Here is a 17,223-nt window from a genome sequence, read left to right as displayed (position 1 = left end):
TAATTAGTGTTTTAGGAAGAAGGAAAACCAAATCGTTGAATGCACCTTTCTAGTTATCCAGAAGAAATCATACTGCCTAGATTCCACAGGAGGGCATTGCTGCTTAAGAGATTGAAAACCAGAGACATCTGAGCAGTCCCTTTCCAACACAACTTCCTGTGCTACCATATATTCTTAGTAAAAGCTGATGCAAAATAAATTATTAAGGGATTCTTTTTATCATTTTTCTTTTTCATTCAAGAAACATAACTTTCTTGTGCTATTTAATGGGTCCAAACTGCCAAGATGGAAAAGGAATAATGAAGTTTTGGAAAATAGCATGAAGGCAATAGAAAAACACTATGAAGTCAGAAGTAGTTCATAGGTGATAAATATTTTATTTAAACCTTCATACAAACACAAAGTTATGTCTTTTAACTAGTTTCAATGTCTTTAATCTAGTTACATCTGTGGCTTCCACAGTTGACAGGCATTGATTCTTTTTTTTAAGCCAATTAAGTATATCACTTGAATTTTTAATGAGTTTATTTTTTTTTGTATAATGTAATACTCTACACTTAGGCTTGGTTTGACCTTTCAGCAGACAGAAAGCATTTTGAAGCTACAGGATTCCTTCATGCAGACAGTTTGCTGAATTAGTTCTGCATTCACATTGAGGACTAATAATATCACCTTAGCTACACACACATTTCACCCAGATTTTTCTAACTGTGCATAGGTGAGAGCAGTTAGGAATACAAGGGATTCAACCGTAATTTCCCACATCCCTCTGAGATACACACACACAAAGATTTTTATTTTCATCATTTCAATGAGATGCTAGAATTTTGGAAGGCTCACTCCTACCCAAATCAACACCTTAGGCAGAGTGTAATTGTGTGGTTCATAGGGAGGCATTTTGTGTAAAAATACAGCAGCACCACGAGCATTCCCAGCCTGGCATCTTGCTTTAGTTAGGGGTATAAAATCTTGTGAAAGATGTACAGCTGTCTTTCAGAGAGCTCTTGCCTTTTTGGCAAAAGTTTCTCCCTCTGTTCTGCTGTTTGCACTTTGATCTGCATAAACATCAAACCTGTGATCTTACTTTGGAGACTTTCATGAATTAGTACTGGAGAGGGTTTTTTGTTGAAAAAGGTTAAGAAAGACTGAAAGGCAGCTAGATAGACTTTTACTTCCCTACAGTCTGAACATGACACTCTTTAGGATAAAAATCTCTACCTTGTGTATATTCAGAGGGGAATAAAAAACTCCTGTCTCTTGTATTTGCTTAATGCAAAATAAGATAACCTACAGATAAAAAGGTAAGAGAATAACCCACAGGTACTATTTCTTCAGTAAGTAATATCAAAGTTCATCTACTAAACAAAATCTTCCCGGAGCTCTTTTTAAGGGGAGTTTGCTGTAAAAGAAACACACCTTTGTGAAGGGTGAAGTGGAAAGTCATCAGAGAATTGAATTTCCATCCTTTTCTTTGGACTTAAGTTACCATTTTTCCTTAAACCCTGCCCTCCCTCCTCTTCCCTCTGAAGTTCAATTTCTCTTTTCCTCTTTCATCTTTTCACTCTTCTTTAATAATTCATTATTTCCTTTCTTCTCTTTCCTAAAATTTTATAGAAAAGCAGCCATAATTTGAAGTGATGGAATGAAAGTAAGGCAGCAAAAATACAGTCTCAAAAGTCAAGATTCCTGTGAAGGATCAAAGAATGTAGCAATGCTGTGACAGATGTGAGAGGGGAAAATTTTCACTGTATCTTACTCTGAGATAGACCAGGATCCTGAGTTTTGCCAAAGGAAGACCTAGAGCCAGCAACAGTCTCAGCCACACTGATCTTTTTCACCTGCAAATTTTTCATTTTGATTTTTCAATTAAATTAAAATCTACTTCTTTTTCTTTTCCCTTAGCTATTCCTAGACTCTAACTCTTTCTCATTCCACAAAACCTCTGTGGAGTGGGTTTGTGGTGCTTTTGCATGACTGATGTTAAGCTTTGTTTGAACACCGCAGGAAGAGCTGTGCTGTGAAGCTCAGTAAGCACCTGCCTGAAATTAGCTGAAAGACATCCATGCTATTCAAAAAATTTTAAAATGAAGTGGTGTGAAGTGAGACTTTCTAGACAGAAGATAGCAATCTAGAATTCATATTTTTAATCCAGAAAATCAAAATGCTTGTTACAATTTGAAACATGCTGGAAAATTGCAGCAGACTTAGTTTAATGGGAAAAACCTTTTGAAAACCTTTTGATTATTTAAGTATTTCTTAATTAACAATTAGGACACTGAAAGATGTCATTCCATGAGAACAGCAGGGTTTGGTGTTCACAGTGTTATAAAAGGACTCTAGAATGGGAAAAAAAACCCTAGAGATACAAATTGTCATATTCCCCCCAAATCTGTGAGCTATTGAAATAATTCATTTTCTGGCAGAGATGACTTTTGGTAAAAATGAGTTGGAGAAGTTCTAGAAAACTACAAAGAATTGAATCAGGGTTTGGAACGTGGAATCTATTATAAAATATAAATTTATGCAGTCACACTCCTATTAGAATTACTCACATATCTTGTCTCTTTTTCAGTGAGAAAAGTAACTTGGCTGACCCAAAAAATTAAGATGCTAACCTTCCAGCCAAGGGAGTGTATTCATCTCCATCTCAGCTCTGTGCCAACTGAATAAGATCCAAAAATTAGCCAACAGTTCATGGCATGACACAATTTTAAAAATTAATATGTTATTATAAGTAACTCGTCTATAGTTATATCAGATTTTTAAACAGTTGACTTTTCATTCTAGGCGTGAGCTAATTGAGAATAAAAATTGAGATAAGGCATCAAGGATATTGCAAAGTTGTCCTTTAGAGCTATGCTGTATAATGGAATGAAACATAAACTCCCATTAGTGAACATGAATTATTTTTGTGACAATTATTTCCAATTAGGAAAAAACCTCTGAGTCATGGAGCAGTGCTTCGATTATACATGTACATCCATGGAGAAAAAGCCCCAGTGCATGCTTAGCTGTTGTTAGTTTGGTCACATTATGAGCCATTTACTAAGAATCCCTTACTAGGGTGTTGATCTCTCCACAGAACAGGAAAATGTGAAGGGAGTGTGTTTTTCCTCCATCACATCATATTATCTTACTTTCATGGCATTAACCAGCACATCCAACACTAACATGAGATTTCCAATTATTCTTGTTTATTTTTCTGTGCCTCTTTGAAGTGCTATAAAGAATAGTATTTATTAGGAAGCAGCAATCCAGGAGAAAGATTTGCAGGTGTTGGTTGACAAGAAGTGCAACATGAGCTGGCAATGTGTGTTTGCAGCCCAGAAATCCAGCCTTGTCTTGGGCTGCATCTAGAGCAGGATGGTGGGGGTGGTTCTCCCTCTCTACTCCACTCTTAGGAGACCCCACCTGCAGTGCTGCATCCAGCTCTGGAGCTCCCGTGTGAGAGGGATGTGGATCTGTGGAGCGAGTCCAGATGGGACCATCAGGGCTGCTGATGAGCAGGGCTGGAGGGCTGGAGCAGCTCAGCTCTGGAGCCAGGCTGAGGGAGCTGGGAGTGCTCAGCCTGACAAAAGAAAGGCTCCAGGGAGACCTCAGAGTCCTTCCAGTGCCTAAAGGGGCTCCAAGAGAGCTGGAGAGGACTCGGGACAAGGGCATGGAATGACAAGACAAGAGGGAATGGCTTTGTAGTGACAGAGTGCAAGGTCAGGTGGGATTTGGGATGAAATTCTTGACCATGGGGGTGGTGAGTCATTGGAACAAATCACCCAGAGAAGCTGTGGCTGCCCCATGAAGTGTCCCAGGTTGGAAGGATCTTGTAACAACAGCCATATCTAGTGGGATGTATCCCTGCACATTGTAACTGGATGATCTTTAAGGTCCCTTCCAGTCTGTGATTCCATGAGCCTTCAGAGATGTTACAGGTCTCTGAACCAGCTCTTGGCCAATCTGCTGTTGAAGAATTTCTTCATGTGGGAAGCTGAGAAATTGTACATGTACATCTCTACTGAATCTTGCTTTCTGAAGAAGGAGGTTGCAACAGGCAGAAACAAAGACTGCTGTACAGTTACATAAGAGAAACAACTAAGCAAGAGCAAAAATTTAGAGTGATCTACCATCAGCAAAGATTCCTGCTGGCCAAGGAATCATGTAAATGCCAGAGCAAAAGGCAAACTCAAAGGAGTTATATGTTATTTTTCACCAACGGGTTGTTGCCAATGCTACACAAGTTATTACAAACTTTACGTTTTAAAACCTATGATGGCACTTCACCCATCACTTAATACTGAGCAATTTAGAAATGACAAGAGCATTGATAAAAAGTAGATATAATTCTGTTGTCCATTAACCTTTTTTGCAAACAGAGGTTCCAACATTTGGCTGAAAAAATACACTGTGATCCCTCCTCCAGAGCCATGGGTCCCACTTAGCATACATACCTTTGACATCAGGATTAAACACACCAAGAGCAGCTACACCCACAAGCCTTTGATACTGGATGTGATCTAATTCACCACAGGTTACAACACAATTAAATCCACATGAGGCAGCAGGTTGGTAAAACTGTAAAACCAATGGATCACATGTTAAAGGCTCCACTTTTTCCACAAATGAAGGACTGCATACAGAATTATATTAGAAACAGAGGCATGTGTAAATAAGCAATATGGCCTATGAAATTTATAAATAGAATCAGAACATCTTTTAATTTTATTGACTTACTTGCTTCATAAATAGATAATGCATTTTTATGGCTTGTTCTGATGCTTATCACACTGCATGTTCAGGTCCTGATTAACTTCCTGGGGTTACAGTGCAACCAGAAGCAGAATTTCTAAAGTACTTTGGCAAAGCTTTGTTTTTATCATAATTTTGACATAATCAAGCCCAGCAAGTTCTAGAAATGCTTTAGAAAAATATATTCACATTGCTTGATTGCAGCATTTTTGGTTAAAATATCAGAACTCCCAGACCACACCTGAAATAAAAAGAGCTGGGCTAAACTAAAGAGAAGGAAGTTTTACAGAGAGATGTTAAGGCAGTCTTTCTAGCAGTCAATTAGGCATTTGAATACCTAATCTAAGATTACCACAGATAGTTAAAAAACAGTCTGGACAAGCACATCATGAATAGCTCAAATATATGAAAAGCAGGATGTTCATCTGGCTGATCACAAAGGCTCCCTCCACCTATTTTGTTCAAATACTATTTGGCTATACAAATAGCCAACAATATTTTTAGATAATTAGTTCTGAATTGCACTTCAGTACAGCATCTGTATTGCTCATCCCAAAAATCCTACTGCTTTTTGAAAATCATTCTCTTAAAATAACCAGACTGAGATACTGGAAGTTAAGTGGACCTGGTAAAAATGCAAGAGTTTATACAGTGACTTACCAGGTTGCAGGTCCTAAGAAAAGCAGTTCTTTTCCCACTCCATAAATGTTCATTCTAAATATTTAGTGAAGAAGCTGAATGCTTATTTTTATAAACATGTGACTACAAAATGTATGGACTCTTACTGAAAAAACAGTAATAAAAATTAAGCCCCTTTTAACTATGTGCTAGTACATTGTGCCATGCCTTTCTTTTCAGGAATATTGTTTTTATCTGAAGAGTATAAGCTAAAATATCAATTTATAATGAAAAACTGATTATCTTAATTGCAATAAAGCAAATTATACACTTAATAGGATGTGCATGCTCTTTCCAAGCAGCTTATTGTACTGCTGTATCAGTTAAGAAAGAAATATGCCATCTGCAGATGTTTATGTATGAAATCCTGCAGAGGGAAAACATTTGAACTACAGAAGAGATTAAATAATTGAAAATGAAATTGCATGATAAGGTGTTTGATGGGGTGGAGGGAAGCAGCACAGTGGAGGAAAATCCATCCCCATGACTACTGGTCCTTCCTCCTCCCTGCTCACTGCTGTTTGCCTCTTCTTGGATTCCAGAGCTTGTTTTATTCCTCAGCAGCCTTCCTACAGCCTGCAGATTGAGTACTGTTGGAAACTGGGGATCTGTGGTTTGTTTGAGACAGAGAAGAAAGGAGAGTTTAAGTACTGCTTTAGGAGACATGGCTTTGCTCTGGATTCTTTTATACAGAAAGAAGATGTGTTTGCTGGCTCTGAGAGAAAAGGAAAATTGTTAAAGGCAGTGTGGATATGACTTGAATTTTTCATCAGGTAAGAAGTCAGAAAATCCATAAAACTATGACCAAAGTTACTGAATATTTTTTAAGGTATTATTTTATTCTCTACAACATATATTTAAAATTGAATGTAAATTTTCCTCCATGTTTTATCTGTGCAATACTTAGGAACTTAATAAACAATGCTTGTAATTGAAACATTTACTGGTCACCTGGAAAGGATGGGACTATTCATCTTTAGCACAGATAAGAAAATACTTATGAAACAAAGCCTTTCTAAAATCCTTTTATTTTAGACCTTTCTTTTGCTTATGAATGTTTCAGTAATGCTTCTGCAGACAGAGGAATGAAACAAGACTGAGGGGTTTATAATAACTTACAGTGTTAAACTCTTGCTGTGGTAGAGAATCTTTTCCAAAACACATGGATTAGGGGTTGAAGTAATTAGTTCATTTTGTTAAACACTTCAATTCTGGTATCAGCTGTAGTTGCGATCTGAGGGTGCTGATTCCAATAACATTTATTTATTAGATTAAAAAATGCCAGTATAGTTCAACATGCTGCAGTTAATACTAGAGTAACTTATTTTTTAATACTGTGAATACTCCAGATGTTTACCAAGACAGATGTAATTGTTTTATTGCCAAGGAAATATTTAAATTACCTCAGAATGGTGTGTACTAAAGACTGCACTCTTTAACTCCCGGCACAACCAAAGAGTGAAAAGAAATCACATTTTCCTGAGAAAAGGACAGTGTAGATGGAGAGTGTGCCTAAAACTCATGTAGCAAGTGAACCAATAAGATCAGTACAGGGACTTTTCCCAAACAGAAAATGTCAGAGAAGCCCTACCATCCTGAATTCTTGGGAGAGGACATTCAGAATTTGCTATCAAACTGTGTTGTGCATCCACGGAGAAATAAGCAAGCTTAGCAAATAGTGCATAAAATATTGCAAACTTGGCTCAGCCTCATGGCCTTTTGAGTCCCCACAGCTTCTCCTGCTCACGTAAAAAGCAGGGAAGAGCAGAGTTTGTCTGTGAAGGTATCAGATCTGTGCCAGCCAGGTGGACACCACAGGCACTGCAGAGAAAGTTCACCCTTGGGGCAAAGCAGCCAGCCTTTAGATCTTCACATTTCTGAATTGGCAGTAAATCTCATAGGGGCAACATCTGCCACTGTTGGTGGTAAATCCAACATTTAGTGCCTCTGTCCCTGTAGCACATGCATCCTGCCCCAGGGAAAGGTGGGTGACAGTGCATTCCAGGAAACAGGTGGCCTGAAGGAGTTGTTGCCCAGCCACATCATCGGGTTCTGTAGGATGTGACTGTCAGAGTCACAGTCCCTGGCCTCTCTCCTGGACTCAGGAGCAGAAGTTTGTGGAGGCTGGTGGGCACACAGCAGAGCACCCAGCTCTTGCTCTGCTGAAGTAGGGACATCTGCAAGGGACTGCAAAATCAATCAGAGCCACCAGAATTCCATAATTTTTTTGCAGCAGGATTGTAGAGTTTTCCATGACATTCCCCAATATAGCTTTAAACAAGCCAGGTACATTCTTTAGGGACACTACAGGGCTTAATGCTAGCCCTGACCACAATTTAAGTCATTTTTTGGGACACATATGAGTCACATATATCTACAGCCACTTCCCACTCTTAACTTGTGTATACTGATTGAAAAGGGCATTTTAGACCCTTTTCAGAATGAGCGTGGTAATAGAGGCTCCAAAGGTGAGCATGATGGTTTTTTGGAGACTTTTTAGAATCCTAATTTGAAGCACCCAAACTTATGTCAAACAGAAGTATCAGGATAAGGCAGTCTAGGATGTAACTTTGGTTGGAATATTCTTTGAGTGTCTGTGGGAAAACAACTACAGAATCATAATTCCAGTTTAACCATGGATTTAATGTTTGATTTTGTACAGGCAGCCAAATATTTTTTAATCCTTAGTGATTAAATAATGGCAATCATTTCTGTGAAAGGGCTGACAAATCTACATATAAGAAGATTATTTCTAGTAATAATAAAACATCCACCTAGCCCTTTTTCTTTTTGTGTATCCTCTAACTTCCCACTGCTTCTTCATTCTCCTTTCTCCACAGGCTCTCAACGCCATTACTAGGGCTGAAGAATGATTTCCTTCCAGCTAGTTTTCCAATAATTTCACAGGGGAATTAAGGTGAGTTAAAGTTGAGTTTTGAAAGATATATGTGTAGAACATGTATCTATTACCCATTCTTAAATTTTTAAATACTCTTTTCATACTTAGCTTTTCCTTTCCCAGGTAGGAAACAACCTCTTTCTGGCCAGAAAGCTGGTAAGCCTTTAAATTAACTTTTGCACTCAGTGATAAATTTAAGCCCATCAAGATATTCTGTTGAACCTAACGCTTCCCATTAATATTAGTTTTAAAACCACAGAACTGTGCTAATATCAGATTTTTTTGCTTGACTCCTGTTTAAGTTAGGGCTGAAAGAGGAAAACTGTATAACTACAATGTGAGCATTATTTTGTTTACATTTTTCTCAAGTTACATTTAGGAAAAAGTATATACTATCCTCAATGCATCAGTACAACAGGAAACTTCCTTTAAAATATCATTCATAGAGGTTTTGAATGCCATTTCAGCTCAAGCACACATAATTTTGATTAACTTAGGAGGATTGAGTGTATTAACTCACATTGCTTTGTAGTTTCAAAGAAAATCTAAGTGTGATGTCTAAGCTAGCAGAGTGATGGCAGTACCCAATTCTTTCCTGGTAATACAAAAGCAACAGATTATGCTCACTGGAATCCATTAAACCTTCTTAAATCTTCAGCAGAGAAAGATCTTGGAATACTTTATTCTGAAAGGAAAACTTCATCCACAACCGCTAAAAGAGGATTTGTATGAAAGTGTCCGTACAAGTTTAATCAGAGCTGCTATCACAGCTTTTTCTTGAACGTCAGTTATAGATCTGTAGCACTGTCAGTGCAGAACCTCAGAAAGGTGACATCAACCCCTGTCCACAGAGATACATAAACCCACTAAGAACCATGTGCTTATCCAGTACTGTAATTAATCATGTTAGATTTGCTCGAAACTTTAAGGACACTGACTACAATAATAGACCCACAGTACTCACTGCTTTGAAAATCTCTATGCAAAATAAATAATACAAGGTTTTGTCCATAGGTTGGAAGATGCTTCAGGATGGATAAAACTGTTCAGCATCCCAGTGAGATCCTGAATCAAACTATCTCTAACATTAGCCTTTCTCAATTCTTGAACTTTGATGCATGCCAACTTTCCTTCCTTGCAGAATTCTTGCTTATTACAGCTTACACAGTGGTTACACTAGTGGGACTTGTTGGAAATCTTTGCTTAATTATTATAATAAAGAGAAGGAAAGAAGCTCAAAATGTCACCAACATTTTGATTGCCAACCTCTCTGTATCAGATGTCTTGATCTGTATCATGTGCATTCCTGTCACAGTTGCATATACCTTAATGGACCACTGGATATTTGGGGAAGCAATGTGTAAAATAGGCTCTTTCATACAAAGTCTATCTGTCACAGTCTCCATTTTCTCACTTGTACTCATTGCTATTGAGAGATATCAGTTAATTGTGAACCCACGTGGCTGGAAGCCCAGTATTTCACATGCTTATTGGGGAATTCTTTTCATCTGGGGGCTTTCCCTCATCATATCCACTCCTTTTTTAGTATTCCACCAAATTACAGATGAACCCTTCAAACATCTGTCTTTCCACAGTGATTTCTACAAGAACAAAGTTGCTTGCATCGAAGCCTGGCCATCTCTTACAGAGAGACTGATTTTCACTACTAGCCTGCTGGTTTTCCAGTACTGCTTCCCACTGGGGTTTATTTTTATCTGCTATCTCAGGATATTTGTATGTCTTCGAAGGAGACGAGGTAAAATTGACAGGAGGAGAGAGAATGAGAACAGGCTGAGTGAAAACAAAAGGATCAATATGATGCTGGTATCAATTGTTGTGACCTTTGCAGCTTGCTGGTTGCCTCTCAATATATTCAATGTGGTTTTTGACTGGAACTACGAGGCATTAATGAGTTGTAATCATAACCTGGCATTTACAATCTGCCACCTTGTGGCCATGATCTCCACATGTATCAATCCCATCTTTTATGGATTTCTGAACAGGAACTTTCAGAAGGATTTGGTTGTATTAGTTCACCACTGCAGATGCTCAGGATCACAAGAGGAATATGAAAATATTGCCCTTTCAAACTTGCAAACAGATGCATCTAAGGGTTCTCTGAAGTTAAATAATCCCCATGTGGATATATAAAATAATCTAACTGTAGTTTCCAAAATTCTATATTTTATTGCAGATGGCCTTTTTCTGAAGCTCTTGGTCATGATACCACCAAGTTTAGAGGAAGTCTTTGTCATTTAGTTCAGCAAAACCAGGATTATGCTCCCATAGGCATACTCTTAACAGGTACTTTATGATAGTATTAATGCTGATAAACCACTTCCAACAGTCCTAAAGATCAATAATAATAAATCATAAACAGTATTAACATCTGACTTTTTTAATCCACAGTTTCCAAGTCACAGGCATGGTACCTTAACTCCAATAAAAATGTTTCCATTTCAACCACTGATGGGGATGTCCTTCCTAAACACCTGGCTTCCCCCAGGGAAACCCTGAACACTATGATATTCCTAACTTCAGAAGCCTTTCACACACTGTTTTCTGGCATTTTTATTTTCCAACCCTACATCAATACCCTCCCTGGTTAATCTGCAGTTTAGAGGCAGTTCACACTGTAAAGAAGACCTTTGAAGTTATCCTAAGACTCCACCACCTTTCTTTCAGCCCCTTGATGCAGTTTGCTTTGGCTTAGTAACAATTCAGCCCAGAAATTGCTAGAAAAGGCTAGAGCTGGACTTTTATATCTCTTTATGAACACAGAACGGAACCCATTTGATGTACTGCAAGTTTCACTCACAATAATGTTGTTCAAGATGAAATATATATTTAGCATCTCTCCTAAAAGCATTGCGTTCTCCAAACCACCAGTAAAGATCATTGCTTTCTCTCTTAGCATCATCACTGCTCCTTATAACAGACCTTTTAGAATATCTGTTACCAAAAAAAACCACTATGGATTCAGAGTAAATTTAGTCTTAGCTACTTATTCAGATTTCTCTTTGAGTAGAAAATTAGTTTTGCATTTTAATTTCAGCAACATTTTTCCCCGCATTTTTGAGCAAGAGGGCACACTTGAGTAGATTTCTGTTCACAGAAACAGTTTCTGTGTTTGAAAATAGTTTATTTTGTAACACAGTGCAAAGAAGCCTAAAGGGAACACAACTTTCACAACTGAACACAACTTTTCTTAAGCATTTTAACAACCACTTTCCAGTGTGGCCATAAAAAAATAGCCAAACTTCTTCATCCATGATACAGTGACAACATAAATAATCAGCAACTACTGAACTGTTTAAATACAGTACTTAGAACACTTTAGTCCAAAAATTCACCATGCTTCCTCTTGTTCAAATTAAGTATAATTAATTAATTGTACTGCTAAAACTCCTTTTTTTTCTTCTGAGTTTCAAAACCCCCTGTTCTAACACTTTTACTTAAGGTTCCTTGTAAAGTATTTTCTAACTTCAGCAATTTATTAATGCCCCACTTAAGCAAAAAGAATTCACATTCAAATTACAATGAGCTCCTTGATGACTCAGCTGTGATGAAACTCACCTTAAGGCTATAAAGTTCTCTTGGAGAGGGAGCAGCACTTTCCACAGCCATCCAGTTCCTAAAGGGTTTGGTCACAGTTCTCTTGTTCCAGCATTCGTTCAGTCTGCACCAGTCTGCTCATCAGAGGAGCTCTGTCAGAAGAGCCTCACCAGCTCGTGCAGATACTCAGGTTGTGTAAGTGCCCCTGATTCACACGAAGATAAAAGACCTCGGTGAAATCTCTTCGTGTCTGAGCCCATAGAAGTTTTAAGGACAGCCCCATCACAAGAGCAAGAATGGCAGAATAAGTGACATGGTAATCAAGAGTCTGAGTGATAGGTATGGATTAGCTTTGGCATAATTTAGGGTTTTTTTCTAATTAAATCAAATATCATGCATTTGGAATCTATTACACAAACTTTAACTTAAACATTTGCCTTGTGCATCATAGAAAAGAAACCAGGAGACAGATAAATACCTAATAAAGGCCAATGATCAGACTGTTGAGAGTATCACAGTATTAATATTTCTATGAACTTCAAACCAGGTCACTGGCCTGCCTTTATTGCTGATTTACATCATCTGTTTGTTCAGCACAAGAGGCATTGAATCAAGTTAAAAGCAGTAACTTGCAGTCAATGCCACTGAGACCATGCATGTCAGAGGGGCTGGCTGTGCTTTGGTGAAGGGGAGGGGATGGAATGGAGCTGCTTTTCTGACCACTGAGATTCCTGGGTAACAAAGTGATCATTGTTTTCATTGCACCTGGCTTGAGTGAAAGCAAATCTATCCAGGAACTTCACTTCTCTTGGGGATCCTGGTACCTATATTGAAAACCGTCTACTGTCAGAAGGTCATTCCCTGAACAGCATTTTAACAAATGCTGGTGTCACACCTGCTAGAGGCCGGCCTATCAACTGTATTTCCCTGGGTCAGGAATACAAATCTCTATCACCATCTTCCTCAAATTTAAGTACACACTTTATAGCTTCAGGGCCCATGCTTAAAGCATTTTACAAACACATGACATTCTAAATTTACTCTAATTTATTAATAATAGCACAGCAGTTCAGATTACTCTCACTGATAAATGTCTCAGAGAGTATTTAATGTTTGAATCAGGCCCAGCTGAGATCCTCATGTGTGAACATGGCCCAAGTGGCTCCCATCTCATTGACAAGCTTACTTTTACAGTAGAGGTGGTTTTAGTATCATAAGTGGTTTTAAAACAGCCATGAAATGAATTCTGGTTCAGATTATGTGGTGCTGATGGATGGTCTCTCTACTGTCTCTCCATAGAAGTGCTTGGGCAGTATGCATTAGACAGGCAAAAAAAAGATTGCCATCACTTTTTGCAATACCAATTGTCTACTCCTGACATCCTGATCAGAGTTAAGCGCTCAATCTTTCCTTCCAGTCTGAAAATCTTGGTATAAGAGGGTTCTTCATTAGCAGGTGGAGCTCTCTGAGCAATGACACTGCTTCAGAATCAAAAGTGAACAATAATACTTGTGCCTTGATTTTTCCTTCTCATTTCTTTCTCACACTTTCATTTGACTCAAGTGTTGATGGATGCTCCATTTCTGTTCTGAGCATTCAGTCACCAAGTGTCTCTCCTTAATGCTGCACTTGTAACAATCATTGCTCATGGAGCAGAGGACCCTCGCTGTCTCGGAGACGTCACCCTCAGCGCAGCACATTCTCTCACTACATCCACTGGCTTCCTGTGCATCCTGATACTGAACTTCCAAGCAAGTCAGCAGGAGCCAAATGACTGTGACAGGAATAGGAACAAAGTGTAATTACTTGTTTTTAAAGCATAAGTATTATGGACTCCAACACAGTGTGTGACAGTGGTAAATGTAACTGCAATACCTAATACTTAAAGATTACTCGAGTTAAACTGGCAAAGGTTGCCCTGTCTTGGGTAATGCTGATGACTTTATTTTCCCTTGTTTTATTGGTATAGCCAAGTAGAAGAAATACTAACAGCCTTTCTCAGCAGAAAGTTGTTACCTGATGCAACCAGCTGGAGGACTGTGAGCTTCCTTGGGGGAGCAGCACCATGGAATTAACTACAGAAAGCTAGAGTGGGAGCCTGAACTCCCAGATGCTATTCCAGTGTAGAAAGTCTTAGTTTTTAAAAAATAAAAACTGTGTCAGAGTTTTGTTTGAATTATTTGGTCATGCAGACCAGACCAATATATTTATAAACATCCTTGTAAATGAACTGTGTCCTTACATGTCTGTGTATTTTATGGTTGATTGGTTTCACTTTAAGCACCTATAAGTAGGGTTAGATACTTGGGAACTGGCATCCACTGTGGAAATGATTCCATTGAGTAAAAAGCTCAATTGATTATTGACTGTAATCTTGTCTGTGGACAAAAGCAGTGCCAGTACTGTTTGTGATTTAAAGACTTTGATTTCTCCCATTGTCTGAGAAATAAATATTACACTGTGTAAAACCATCACCCTGCCCAGCTGGTGAATTGTACTGTCTGTAACTGGGATAGGACCCTTCTCATTCAAACAGGGAACCAGAACACCAAGAATCACCAAAAGGTCCAAAGAAAGATCCAAAGGTCCAAGAGAGGTCCAGAGCCTGCTGCAGGTCAAAGGGATGGCCATGGAGCAAACAGAGCATGGCTCAAGGGCACCGAGGTACTCAGGAAGGGATCTGACCAGACTTCAGATGTGTGAGGGAGCTGCTGACCCAGTGGAGACAAATGAGAAGGAGGAGAGGACACAAAGACTCCTCTGAAAAGGGGTGACCTCCAGAGATGTCCTGACAAACCCAGAAGGGTACACTCCAGAAATAGCAGTGTGCTAAGGTGGCCCTTTAAAGCATCAGGATGAGAGAAGAGGGGGAAAAAAAGACACAAGTAAAAAGCAACAGGGTATGTGACAAACAAGAAAAAAACTAAATAATAGGAATAGCCAGCTCAATAAAAGGAGACAAAAAGAAAAACTTTGAAAGCTAAGGGTACAAGGCAGAGGAAGAAAAAAATTAAAATAAGGACAGAAAAATAGATAAAAGTAGACATAGAAAAGCAATTTAAAAATGAGAGTGAATCTGTAGAAAAGCTTTGAGAAACCTCACAATGAAGGGTCAGACAGGCTGCAGAATTGAGTGGAATCTCATAGACTCCATAAACAACATTGTCCTTTCAATTCTATGCTAATAAGACACTTAGAAATATTCCACAATGGCAACTGTAGAATTATCTTGTCTGCTATCACTCATTTTTAAACAAGGTTCTTTTGGTTTCCATGCAAATGCACTGACTGATGCCTTTTATTTAATTTCCATTTCATTTCATTTCACTTCATTTCATTTCTTACATTACATTTCATAGATTTCTCCATTAGTCACAGGCTATTTACATAATGTGATGGAATTGGCACATGTGGAGCTATTCTCTGCAGAATTCACTTCATTCTCGTACCTGGTGAGGAAAACCTGTTAATTCATGTAGATGTCACGGTTTTAACAGCTCCATGAATTATTTCTTCCAGCCAGGAATTGCTACTAGAGTCACAAGAAGTTCTGAAAGTTTAGGTTCCCTCTAACGAGAATCTCTTACCTGCCAGTTCCATTTTTGGTTGGAGACTCCTACAGTCCTTAATTGCATGGAATCAGACCCGCAGTGCCAGAGGGGCCTGGGAGAGGCACAGATTTCTCACACACACCTGCAGTGTGTGCTGCACAACCTCCCCTCCACGGGCTCCCAGGGCACCCTCACATTGCCCAGCACATTCAAATCTCTCCTGCCCTCAGTAAGGGCTAACAGATTTATCTACTAAGAAGTTACAAAATGACTAGTTTTGGGACTACAATTATTAGGGTGGTATAGTTGTGTCAGATGAGTCCATGCATTAATTTCTACCTTGAAGCCATCTCAGCATTTGCCATCATTACAACAACTAAAAAACAACCCATGACTGTAGTCTGATCATATGCCCACATTTTCTGGAGTAGTTGGCCAGTGGAAGCAGTTCAATCCCCATCAATTATTGGGTTTGGGGGTGGGAGTGGTATTTGGGTTTTGTTTGCTTTTCAAATAAATGCAACCACTGTTTTCTTACACATGAGAAGTAAACCTAGGCAAGAATAAAAGTCAAGAATCTTTATGTGAATTGAAAAAAGAAAGGAGATCCCAGAACACTTTATGCAGAGCCAATTTCCCTTTCTTCTGAAGTTTCCTTAACAAAACTATATAGCTGCTCCCTTTTTACATAATCACGGGAACCTAGCAGAACCTAGCCTTGCAGTCCTTACCCATTCCCAGTGCCTCTTGGGCAGATGCCACTGCTAAAGGAGCTCTCTACAGCTGCAGGAATGAATGCCAAACAGTCTAAAGTTTGGGGAAGGGGCTTAACTCTGAAGTTAAGCAGGGAAGAAGCTGAATTTGAACCGAGACAAGGTCTCAACAGAGCTCAGATTCTGGAAGAGACTCTGGAAGATTCTGCAAGAAAATGGAGATAGAGTTTACAAGTCTCAGGTAGATTGTAATAGCATGGAAAAACAGCAACAACAAATATATACGTGTGTGGGGTGGGGGTGTGGGTGTGTGTGTTTGTGTTTGTGTGTTTAACTCAACACACTGGCAACTATCTGGGCTGCCAGAGAAAAGACTGTATTTTATCATCGAAAGAAAAGAAAAAAAAGATGCAGAAACCATTTCATTATTAACTTGCACAGGTGGAAGATCCACCTACAAACTGCAGCCATGCCCAGAGAATTACGGGAGACAGGCAGTCCTTGCAGGGGCACAGACATCAGACACTTGAGATGTCAGTGAGGGACTCGCAGCCTCCTCCTGTAAGGCTTTGGGAGCTCTTACAGCAAACAGCTGGGAGAGCCCAGGACAGTGAGTTGCTCCAGCTGTGCTGCAGGATGGGCACTTCTCACCTTCACTAAGTGGCTCTAAGTTTATTATCATTTGAGGAGCTGCAAAGTAAAGGTCAGAGGGACCTCACCACACCCACGGAGCAAACCTTTGGGAGGTAAATTAGTCAGCAAATAATCTATTTCAAGATCTCCTGGCCACCATTTCACTCTTTGTAAAGAATATCTTTGCCAGACAGCCTAGCAATGCTGTCGGTATGGCATGATACCCTACCCAGCACACATTTACATTTGAGCATTTCAGACGGCTTTAAGTGTCTTAGTGCTTCCAGCTCTTTATTCCCAGACCTTTCTGACTGTGTGAGCAGGTCAAGTTCTCACTTACACCAAATGCACCGTGCACTCCTGCCCTGGATAGATCTCCTCCTTGGGACTGGTGTCAGCCAACATCAAATGTGTCCACGGCAGCCTGGGCTTTCTGCTGGAATTGGTTCTCACG

At 39.2% G+C, this 17,223-nt stretch overlaps 1 protein-coding gene across 3 annotated transcripts; it reads left to right on the top strand.

Moving 5' to 3' along the window:
- The first annotated feature begins 230 nt into the window (after window positions 1–230).
- Window positions 231–14,346, top strand: LOC106857394 (neuropeptide Y receptor type 6-like). Of its 3 annotated transcripts, none has more exons than XM_088173683.1 (4): window positions 231–6,191; window positions 8,259–8,335; window positions 8,445–8,473; window positions 9,332–14,346. In XM_088173683.1, exon 4 carries the CDS (start codon window positions 9,350–9,352, stop codon window positions 10,466–10,468), a length of 1,119 nt encoding a protein of 372 aa, XP_088029809.1. In that variant the 5' UTR covers window positions 231–6,191; window positions 8,259–8,335; window positions 8,445–8,473; window positions 9,332–9,349; the 3' UTR covers window positions 10,469–14,346. The 3 variants fall into 3 exon arrangements, with proteins under 3 accessions (XP_088029809.1, XP_014738938.1, XP_014738937.1); XM_014883451.2 differs by having other exon boundaries at window positions 233–6,191; window positions 8,441–8,473; XM_014883452.2 differs by lacking the exon at window positions 8,445–8,473 and having other exon boundaries at window positions 232–6,191.
- Window positions 14,347–17,223: the final 2,877 nt, after the last annotated feature.

The sequence above is a fragment of the Sturnus vulgaris genome, chromosome 15 (genome assembly GCF_052056855.1).
Source record: "Sturnus vulgaris isolate bStuVul1 chromosome 15, bStuVul1.hap1, whole genome shotgun sequence".
In the NCBI taxonomy this organism is placed as follows: domain Eukaryota; kingdom Metazoa; phylum Chordata; class Aves; order Passeriformes; family Sturnidae; genus Sturnus; species Sturnus vulgaris.
The sequence above is the reverse complement of the archived record's forward strand: the minus strand, read 5'-3'. Positions and strand labels throughout refer to the sequence as shown.